We start from the raw sequence: 11,244 nt of genomic DNA, 5'->3' as shown, positions 1-11,244 counted from the left end.
TTGGGTTTCCTTCACAGGTTTAATTTCAGTATATTAGAACACAGGTTCATGCTGTTAAACTGCATAATTAATGTCAGCATAAAAGTAAAGAGCATGAACGTAGGCTTTCGCCTACTGGACTGGACATGTGATTCATTTAAATCAGGTAACTTGTCTCTATAACAGGTGGTGAAAGACACTGGAGATGGAAGCACAGATTTTAGTGCATTAAGAGAAAAAAAAACTTACTCTGAGCTTCCAGAAGATAGACTGGCTTATTTCCATCTGGAATAATACACAGTAACTGGTCTCTGGCATGTAGGTGCTGCAGTACTGACTGTTCTAGAGAAATCTAAGAGGTTTTATTACAATCAGAAAATCTTCTTGATGGTGAAATGGTCTGTTTCCTTTCATCCTATGGCTCTAGGAAGACCGTTCAGAAAGGAAGACTTATGGATTTCACAAGCACGGTCATCATCCCGCTGCTTTTTGGCAGCTTGGGGATCTTTGCCGTCTTTCGGCTGCTGCAGTGGATGCGGATGCGAGCTTACCTCCAGGAAGCTGTGGTCGTGGTCACAGGGGCTACCTCTGGCCTGGGAAAAGGTAGGTACCGAAGGAAGGGCCCCAAAGGTAGGATAAGGAGAGGGTTGTGGAAGGGGCACCTATCAGGATAAAGCAGTGATGAGATGAAAGATCCAGTTGCTCTGAATTTGGAGAATCATACCTTGCACAGCCCTCCGATAGCCAGCCCAAAATTTGATGCAAGAAAATCTCAAAGTTTGTTGAGGAAAATCTTAATTGTGCTGTGTAAAATGGAGCTCATCATGGCAAGGAGCAAGTTGTGCTGTTCTTGTGCTGTCAGGGGTCTTTTTTCTAAATCCTGAAAAAGCCAGGAAGTTAAATTAATTCTCTCAAACTTCCCAGAACTGGTGTTCTGCATTCATGTTTGTTGTATTTCCAGATCCCCTGCCCTAATTTCCACTCTTTCTCCCTACCCCTCACCCCACGTTAAGGTACCTTTCCTCTTTTGATACAAATTCTAAATTCAAACTCTCGCCAACATTAACACCAGTGAGTAATTTTTCCTAAATAAAAACACAGAGGCTTTTTTTTTCAAATAAAATATGTTCTTTTTGTGAATTGATTTGTTCTCTAATTATGCTTTCTATAATTGCTTCAAAAGCTTCTTGAGGAGAAGACAAGGTGCTCTCTGCTATCAAGGCCTTTCATTAGGATGAGTACACTCATAGAACAAATAGCTTAAACTGATGCTGGTTTTGCATGTGCGTTTGTCGTTGAAGGCAGTGCTGTTCAGTAACTGAATGTCCAAAGGAGATAGAATCATAGAATTAGGTTGGAAGGGACCTTTAAGATTATCTAGTCCAACCATCCACCTAACTCTGATAAAAAACCGTCACTAAACCACGTCACTAAGCCCTATGTCAGCCTGTCTTTTAAATACCTCCAGGGATGGTGCCTCAACCACTTCCCTGGGCAGCCCTTCCAAGGCTTAATAACCCGTTCGGTGTAAAACCTTTTCCTAATCTCCAATCTGAACCTCCCCTGGTGCAACTTGAGGCCATTTCCTCTTGTCCTGTTGCCTGTGTCTTGGGAGAAGAGACCAACCCCTGCCTCTCTACACCCTCCTTTCAGGTAGTTCTAGAAAGTGAAATGGTCCTCTCTGCCTGTCACAACAAAAGAGCTGGGAGTGGTAAAAGAATTTGTATTTCACATTAAGAAGAGATAGAACTGGTATCTCGGGAGGGACTTTCCAGCTGTGATAGGCTGGGCAGATGAAGCACTGTGTGGTGTTGGGTATAGATTTCCACCATTGTACAGTGAAGTTTCCTCCCTTACTGACTCATTGGCAAGATCTTACACTATTCCCCTCACTCCCAGTTATTAATATACTAGACCACTTGTAATGACTGTGTGTTTTTAAACACCCTTCGTTATCATCCCCTGTCATCTCTTGCACAAATAAGCAATTTGTCTCGCTGGGTCACAGAGGGGTAGGGCAGAAGAACATGCAATTGCCTCAGCAGCTGGTAGTGCTGAAAGGAAGACAAGAGCATGGCATCCCTTCAGCCTTTTCCTGATGAAGAACATCACCTTGATGAAGCCATTAGCTCCAAGGCTTCCAAAACCTTTGGAGGTGTTCACTAAAACCAAAACGTCCAAGACCAAGCCTCAGTGCATCAGATGACATACACAAGGTAACTGTACTCCCTCTCAGGAGGGGTATATAGTCAAAAATTAAGAGGCACAGGCAAATTCAACCAGCTGATGGGGGAGGATGCATACACAGCACAATAACTGCATAACCAGCACCGTGACTGTGAGCACACCAGCTGCCTCACCGCTGTCACGTGCCCGTCAGAGTCACAGGAAATCTTGCTGCCACTTCACTGTAAATCAGGCTATCACCACACCAGCTGCCTCACCGCTGTCACGTGCCCATCAGAGTCACAGGAAATCTTGCTGCAGCTTCACTGTAAATCAGGAGTAATAAAGTCACCTTAGATCTTCACCAGCTATAAAAAGTTTTAGCCTATCACCAGATACGATGGGGATCTGCTGTTTGTCTCCATCATTCAAATACCTACTTTTTCTCTTTTCCTTGCTTCCTCCAAAGAATGTGCAAAAGCCTTCCATGCAGCTGGCTCCAAGCTGGTGCTCTGCGGCAGAGACAGCGAGAAGCTCAAAGACCTGGTGCAGGAGCTTTCTACCATGACCAATCACCGAAAGAACGTAAGTGGGGGAGGAGGAGAGGCTCCTTGTCTCGGGTGGCTGGGATTTCTGTTCATGTTATTACAGAAATTACAGAATGGCTTGTGCGTTGAGCAACAGGAAAAATGCAACTCTGTGGTTAGGGATACACATTGGTACAGGAGTACTTGGAGGTGACGTCATATCTCGTAAAAACCCTACAAAAATAAGCCAGCTGAAAGACTATTTGCCTTGTAATAGAAGTGAAAGCACAGGAGAGTGCAGTGCCCAGACCCCCTTGCATCTGTATATCATGTGCTGAATCTGGAAAAGCGACTCTCCTTGTGTTGTCTTGTATTTTTGATGTCTAATTCTGCTGACAGTGGCTAAAAAAAGGTATTACTGGCTTCTAAAGAAGACGTTATTTAAGTTTTTTACTATTTTTTTTACTTCTTTAATAATACTGTAGCAAACTTTACTACTTGAGGAAGATCTCACTTGCCCCTTTCCTACGCTTTGGTGTAAGGAACAGGTTACAGGAGCAGAGAAAGATGAGAACACAACCTGCTTCTACCACGTGTTCCTACCAAATGGAACTACCAGAGTCTAATTGCACAAGGTTTGGGTGGTCCCACTTCTGTGCTTCCAGAGCTGGGAAATCCCATCGTAAGTGTGAACATGCAGCACATTCAGCACAGCCTGAACTGGTCTTTTGCCAACTTTTGTTTATTCACAGACACACAAACCTCACACTGTGGTGTTTGACCTCTCGGATACTAAAACTGTCCTAAACGCTGCTGAAGAGATCCTGAAGTACTTGGGTCACGTGGACATCCTCATCAACAACGCAGGCATCAGTTTCCGAGGCACAATCGTGGACACAGGACTGGATGTGGACAAGAAAGTGATGGAAACAAATTACTTTGGTCCTATAGCCCTCACCAAAGGTACCCGTGAGCCAGATGACAAGGGGACAGTGGATTTGGCTGATACTTTCTGCAGCCAACACAACTAAGCACAGCTTCAACTTCCGTTTGTAATTGGGTTTGATACAGTAGAGTGTAAGAGAGGAGGAAAGTTTTATTTTATGGGCAGGCCTAAAGTTGATGCTTGGGCACGACTGCATGGGAAGTACCTGATTAGAGATATCACCTTGTTTAAAACACCTCCTGTCTCTGCTCTGGCAGGAACTTAGATGAGTGATATGGTTAGCCTGTCTGCTCTGATGAAACCCCAGAGAACGCAGTACGGGTTCAGGTGAAGCTGTAGCTTTCCTAGGAAGCTGCAGTTCCACAGAAAGTTCAGCCTGGAGCATGTCAGCTGCAGGAATTGGAAAGAGGGCTGGTGGGAGAAAAGAGCAAGTCCTGTGGGAGATCACAGCAACTCCAACAGCCTTTGAGCAGCCTCACTGGCACAAGGAACCTCCCGAGAGGGGAATGTCCCAGCCAGGCTGCAGCTTCAGTTGGAAGCATCCTGAGCACTATCCCTTGCCCAACCCTGAACGAGGACCTTGTAATTAATTCACTTTGGCATCTCTGAATTCTCTGAAAGCATTGATTCTTGACAGCAGTAATGGGGGGACTGTTATTCTGAATGGGTCTTTTCTGTCTTTTGCTAGCACTTCTCCCCTCCATGATCAAGAGGAGACAAGGCCACATTGTGGCCATCAGCAGCGTTCAAGGCAAAATAAGCATTCCTTTCAGATCTGCATGTAAGTACCTCCACAGAAGATGGGGAAGACATATTTGGGGCAGCGTACTGAATGAATACTTGGCTACTGCTTCCACATTTAGCTCTCTGTAGAGCTGGCTTCATGCAGGTGAATACTTGGCTACTGCTTCCACATTTAGCAGAGAAGGCAGAGCTGTGCATCATTCTTAACATGGTCACAAATCACTGACAGCTGTTGAGGAAGGCACTCTCAAATGTAAAATCTTAGCCCTGTCCTAAAGTTAAGGGATAGAAAAAGAGTCTATGTTTTCAGTGTCTTGAAAATAGCTTGATATTCCTACCTCAACACTTGAGAGTCCCTATAAACTTTCTGATTAATTCCATAATTTTATTGCATTTTATCCTTGCTGTTTGCCTGGTTCATTTCCTATAAGAAAGTAGGAACTTTTTGTTTTAATAAGTTGTGAAGTGCCATAGTACAACCGAAATCAAAATAAAAGCCTAAACAGTTACCTTGATCCAACAAACTCTTCATGCTATATCAGGTATGACAAGAAATAATATTGGTGAGATTCCTGGAAAAAGCCTTATAGCAGAGGAACTAAAAGGAGACTGGCGTACAAGCATCTGTAAATCACTGAAAATAAACGTAAAAACGGAAGAATACAGCGAGGGTGGCATAAGAGTGAGGATGAAGAGTAAAGGAGAACCTGGAATGCCTGGGCCATCTGGTCTTGAAGATGATGGGAGTACAATTGCACCAAGAAATGTCTTCTGAAGAGCTTCCAGGCTGCTTGTGGTGCCCAGAGCCATGTGTGCCCAGCAGTGTGGAGCTCAGCTCCTGCCTAGGCCCTCATCCTGCCCTATGCTCTGCCCTGCTGGTGCCAGCCCTGCGGCCGTGCCGAGGTGACAGCAGTCACAGCAGGAGTGACCAAGTACATGTGGAAAGGGAGCGAGCAAAAGGAGTCGCTCAGCCGTTTAAGAGGGGGAAATCCTGCCCTAGGCCACACTTCTCTGCCTCTCTCTGCTCGTGTGATCAGGTTCTGACTTGTGAGCAGCCGAGCTCTGAACCTGCTCTGCCAGTCCCTGCTGCTCGGTGCGCGAAGGCCGGGAGCCACCGTCAGCTCTGCCCTCCTCTGCCGGCACCGCGCTCCCCCAGCCCGGCCCGTGAAATGCTGCCCAAACCAGGCTCCCTGTCTCCTTTATTGCGAGTGGGAGGCAGTTGGGTTGGCTCCGTAGTGCTTTAGCACGGCTGTGATACTAAGCTCAGAATGCCAGCCAGTTTCCAACTTCCCTGTCTCCTTTATTGCGAGTGGGAGGCAGCTTGGGTTTGCTCTGTAGTGCTTTAGCACGGCTGTGATGTTAAGCTCAGAATCCCAGCCAGTTTCCAACTTGGAATATTTACATTTTGCCTTCCTAAATTGCCTCTCACTCCCACTACCTGTTGCTGCCATTCACTAAAACCTAGAAGTTGGAGAACAGCTGTTGGGTTCTTGCCCAGAATTGGCTGCATTGCCATGAAAAACCCATTCAGGGGAGTGAATCTTCCTTCAGCTGCTTCTCCTTAGTGCACAGTCCTTCTCCTGTTTTGCAGATGCTGCCTCTAAGCACGCTACCCAGGCCTTCTTCGATTGTCTACGAGCAGAGGTGGAGCAGTATGACATTGATGTGACAGTTGTAAGCCCTGGATACATTCAGACCAACCTCTCTCTCAATGCTGTAACAGCAGATGGATCTCGCTATGGAGGTGAGATACGATTTTCCACCCTATACCTGAAGCATCTCCACCTCCCTGAGTTACTCCAAAGTGCACTTGCAATGTATGGTCTCTGGTGAGGACACAGCTTAGCCCTGAAGTATCAAAAGACAACTTTGGATGCAGAGTAGAAACAGTAACCCCAAAATTTAGACTTCCTAGATAGCGATTACTGACTTATCGCCCAACCATGAATTCTACCTGCCTGTGCTCCCATATGGTGTAAGAAACAAAACCATACAAACAGCCACAAATAGTCACAACAGAGCATTCCTAGGAAAGGTACCTAAGTGTGGGCTTACCTGCTGGCACTGGTGTTTACTGGGCTTTCCTTTGGCAGTTATGGACAAGAACACCGCCGAAGGACAGACAGCCGCAGAGGTCGCTCAGGTGGTTCTCAACGCGGTGGGACAGAAGAAGAAGGAAGTCCTTGTAGCTGGCCTGACACCCTCGCTGGCTGTCTACCTGCGAAACATCTTCCCCAGGCTCTTCTTCACCTTAATGGCAACTAGAGCAAAAAAGGAGAGAAAAGCAAAGGACTCTTAGAGCTCAGCTCATCCGAGCAGTAACTGTAGGGAGAGGCTGACCCCCTGCAGTTTGGCTGGGACATCAGCGGAGGTGCTCCTGCAGGAAAAAAAAACAAAACCTTTCTCAAAATGCTGCAGTTGACCATTGCATGGGGAGTGGGAAGTGGTTTCTCCCACATCAAGGCAGGTCCACTAGCTGGAAGACAGCACCTAAACCTCCCCTGGAGAAGGGTGCTTGGACAAAAGGAGAGCTGAGGCTGCACGGGAGGGTAACTCAAGGGAACACACTTTGCAGCAGGGGAGGCCCATGTGCTGGAAGACAGCACCTCACCTCACTCCAGGTACACTCAGCTTTAATGCCCTGCTACAAATAAAACCCACCTGGTTTGCCTTCACACAAGCAGATCTCAGCTTTCCCCACCCCACGGCCCCTGTGAAACACAGTCCTCAGCTGGGAGCTCTCGTGATCACTGTCTCCTTCCCACTCCTTCCAAGCTGATCCAGAACGTGTTGCTTGAAATGGGAAACTTCACAGACCCTCTGCTTGTTAACGCGCCAAATCGTCGGAGATGTTAATACAAAGTTGAGTGCCACTTTTAAAGAAGTAACTGATGTAAAATATAAGTCTTATTTGCCAATTATTTGATCTGTCTGAATCATGCCTTATTGACACGCAGGGTACGTTTGACTCTGTACTACCTGACAGTGTGGGATTAACCCCAGCTGATGCAGGGAAGGACTGAACAGATGGAAAACAGCACAACAGGGTATTTCTACACAAATACTGGTGTGTGGAAATACCCTGCAGCTGATGGTGGCACACCCGTGCACCTGCAGGCCTACAGCACAGAGAAGGTGCATTTCCATAGATGCCAGGCAAGCAGAGGAGAATCTGTGCACGCTGGGTGGACAGTGTAGGGACAGCCTCTTAGTTCTCATCTATTTTAAAGCAATTACAGATGCTAATTAGGATCACATCCAGTGGGGGAACGATACCCTCTTGTTCACATATCACAGGCTTCAGGGAGCACCACATTCCGTTCTTCACCCCTTCTCGTGTTGGGAGGGATACAGCTCCACTAGGAAAAAGGAGTGGCTGCACAGAGATAGTTCAGTAATCTTTTTAAACTTGTAATTCAAATAAAACCTACGAACAGAAACCCAGGTGCAGAGCCCTGCTGCTGCCTCCATGCACTTACCAGCATTTTAGCCTTCCAGTATCTGAAGGGAGCTACAGGAGAGCTGGGGAGGGACTCTGTCAGGGAGTGGAGTGACAGGACAAGGGGTAACGGTTTTAAATTGGAAGAGAGGAGATTTAGATGAGATACCAGAAAGAAATTCTTTGCTGTGAGGGTGGTGAGAGCCTGGAACAGGTTGCCCAGAGAAGCTGTGGCTGCCCCATCCCTGGAGGGGTTCAAGGCCAGGCTGGATGGGGCTTGGAGCAACCTGGTCTGGCGGGAGGTGTCCCTGCCCAGGGCAGGAGGGGGGCACTGGATGATTTTTAAGGTCCCTTCCAACTCTAACCATTCTATGATTGTGTGATTTTCCATGTGTACTGCCTTGTATGTCCTGCCTGTGAGCGCACAGCTGATGACAAATAAATCACATTGCTATGAAATCAAACCTCTGTTCTACTTCAGCTCCTCACAGCAGGTAATGTTAAAGAAGGGGAAAGCAGGAGGGGTTTGTTTTTCTTTTTTTACCCTCCTGCCAGGTACTGTTGTACGAGTAATAGATGCAGCACGACATACTTCATCCCTGTCCTGTTTTAAAGGAGACAGTGTGAATCCACACAGGGAATCAGTCACACTGAAACTGATACAGGTGCGCAGGCTCAGCAGGACCTTCTTCACAACGCCTTTTCCTGACCACGACAGATTCATAAAGGGTCTCTGAGAATCCACCCCAGATGCTGACCAGGCCGTGTTTAATCACCGCGATGCTGCTGCTCGGTTGGGACATCCTCTGCCACTTCCACCGTGGCTGAGGTTGCAGATTCGTTACATAAAAGACCTAGGGTTGAAATTAAAGATGAAGCTTTCAGGTGTCTGTATCTCTTTTACCTGCTAAGGTCGGAAACCAAGACGTTACCTTCTCTCCCTTGCCACAAGGGGAGTTTCTTTCAGTGTTGTGCTTTTCCTTTTGTGTTTTCCATGTTCAGCTCCTCCGTTTCTTGGCAAAACACAGCACTGCTGCCAGCCCTGTCCAGCTGCTCCTTCTGCTGATTCAGGTCACGGCCACCCAGGAAGGACCGAGGAGCCACTTTGTGTTTCTGTGTTATCATCCAGGGAGCTGAGGGGCAGAACACATCAGGCCTGAGGAAAAAAAATTGCACGTGGAGAGTTACTGTAGTTACTGCTTGAACTACAGCTCCCAGTCAGAGGTGACCGAGTGTGCACGTTCCCCTTTGAAAGTAAATTCCCTGTGATGAGGGGACTGTAGCTTGTCCCCAGCGCTGGAACCCTTGAGCTGCCGACCCTCAGGACCCCTCTCATTCCCCCAGCTCACTGTGCATCGTTTCAGCACTGACTTATTAACAGCCAGGGCATCACCAAGCATTTTGGTTAGATTATCACTAATATTTCTTGGAAAACAAGCTCCCCAACCCCCCATCTATGTCCTCTCCACCTCAGACCGGAGTGAAGGGCGTGTTTTTAACAGACTTACCTGTTGTGACAGCTCAGCTGACTTTTCACCTTTTCTCCTGCAATTAAGAGACCACAGGAAACTTGCTCATTTTTAACTCCAGAGTCCTTGATGCAAGGCAGGCGTTCAGGGAGCCCACCAAGGGTTACTCCTTCTGCCAGCCATCATTCCAGGCAAGGAAAAGCTTTAACACACAAACGTGCCAGGATTTGGTGAAGAAAAGGAACTAAAATCCCTCACGATTATTCAGCACTGATTAAAAAAAAAAATAAAAGCAGGAATGTCTTTTGTGTGGGCAGCAAGGATATTTTGGGGCCTCCTGCAGCCATAAAGCACACATTAGCTGTGGCAGATCTGCCACGAGTTTAAAATTCATCCAGCAGAGGGGAACTTTAGAAACAAACAATGTGAGAGCCGGGGAGGCAGCCTGCCCAGCAGTTCTTGGCCGAACCGCAGCGGGATGAAGCGGTTGCATTTCTTCCCCTCCTCTCTGCCAAGGCAACTGTACATTGTTGCTATAAATAGAGACTGGATCTGGATCCCAGCTTCTTTTAACCTTGGAGGGAGACGACTCGGCCACTGTACCGGCGAAAGAGGCAAAAGGGTTGTTGCCACCCAGAAGCGTCTCGATGCCACGGGAGTTTCCTCCAGCCCCACGTGCCTGCTCAAGGGGTAAAAGTACTTGCTCAGAGCTCCCAGTAAACCCCGTTTGCCCAGCACGCCCACGACTGGGACGCACGCCCCGCTACGGCAAAAAAGCTGCGTCAGCAGAAAAGGACGAGTTGGAAGCGCGGCTGGAAAAGCCGGCTGCAGTCGGGAGGAGAGGAGTCCTCCTCGGTGCCTGCCATTTGCAGTTTTTTGGAAAGATAAAGATAGAACTATCGAAATCGGGTTCTGACCTCCTGAGAACTCCCTTCCAAGGTCAGAGCTTCGGCTGTGGAGGTCAGACTGCCACTACCACCGAAGGAAGCGGTGCCTACACCCCTGCGCAGGCAGTTTTTATTACAGGGCTTTTGCTCTTGGGTTCAGACGGTGACGCTTGAAGCTGTGCCAAGGTGGGACCGTAAAAGCCAGCCACGCCTGCTTTCCATCTGGTAGGAGGAGATTATAGCAAGCAAACCCCTATCTTTTTAAAAGTCACCGGCAGATCTTGCAAAACAGTAAATACTTCCCATGCTAAGAACAAGATTTTGAGCTAAAAAGCTGCATTAACGCACGAGGCTTCCAAAATTTCAGATGCCACGGTTAAAAGGTGCAATGGGGTGGATGCTCTGCTGCAGCAGCAGGAGGCAGCTCCTGGAGCATGTGTTCCAAGGAAGAGCAGTGGAATTGCACAGTCGGGGCACAGCAGCAATAGCAAAGCACAAAAGTAAGGGCTGGACTCCCACCACTCCCACTCCACATTTCAGTGGAGTTAAGAAGAGCCCATCAGAAAGAACTTGTACAGGGACTGAACAGAATGTGTCTGTGGCTGGAAACTTCATGTTATCTCCATTGCGCGGAGAAATAATGGTGGGAGGTGGCTGGGCAGCAGAGGATTTGGACACCTTTAGCCTCAACCATCAGTTTAAGCAATTACCAAAAAAGATATAAATACTGGGGTAACAAGTAAGCCCTTTTCCAAGAAATACCCCTAGTCAAGAGAGAAGGCAACACCCTACGGCTATTCCTTCATCGGACGGTGAAGTAAGATGGATGCTGCTGCCACGTGCAACGGATGAGAGGAACATCAGGTCTGTGTGTGAGCATAAATAATTACCATCACTGGAGTTCTCACAGCAAAGCCTCCTTTCCTTGGAAGCACGCTATAAAAGGGAACTATGATAACAGTAACAAGAGAGCAAAAGCATTTGAAATTCTCATCCTTTAATGGTCAATGATAATTCTGGCTGGTTCTGTGTAATACAATTAAACAATATACTTAAATGTTTCCAAAAAAAAAAAAAAAAAAAAAAA

At 47.3% G+C, this 11,244-nt stretch overlaps 1 protein-coding gene and 1 long non-coding RNA gene across 2 annotated transcripts; one reads left to right on the top strand and one right to left on the bottom strand.

Moving 5' to 3' along the window:
* Positions 1–359: 359 nt before the first annotated feature.
* On the top strand, positions 360–7,283 carry DHRS7B (dehydrogenase/reductase (SDR family) member 7B). Its single transcript, XM_014936532.1, has 6 exons — positions 360–582; positions 2,615–2,730; positions 3,425–3,635; positions 4,307–4,399; positions 5,954–6,106; positions 6,456–7,283. Exons 1-6 carry the CDS (start codon positions 375–377, stop codon positions 6,659–6,661), a joined length of 987 nt encoding a protein of 328 aa, XP_014792018.1. The 5' UTR covers positions 360–374; the 3' UTR covers positions 6,662–7,283.
* Positions 3,397–6,556, bottom strand: LOC106884841. The gene is made up of 2 exons (XR_001411304.1): positions 6,418–6,556; positions 3,397–3,574 (listed from the first exon to the last, which is right to left on the bottom strand). It is a non-coding gene; the product is annotated as an uncharacterized LOC106884841 (long non-coding RNA).
* Positions 7,284–11,244: the final 3,961 nt, after the last annotated feature.

The sequence above is a fragment of the Calidris pugnax genome, unplaced genomic scaffold, assembly GCF_001431845.1.
Source record: "Calidris pugnax isolate Ruff unplaced genomic scaffold, ASM143184v1 scaffold17, whole genome shotgun sequence".
In the NCBI taxonomy this organism is placed as follows: domain Eukaryota; kingdom Metazoa; phylum Chordata; class Aves; order Charadriiformes; family Scolopacidae; genus Calidris; species Calidris pugnax.
The sequence above is the reverse complement of the archived record's forward strand: the minus strand, read 5'-3'. Positions and strand labels throughout refer to the sequence as shown.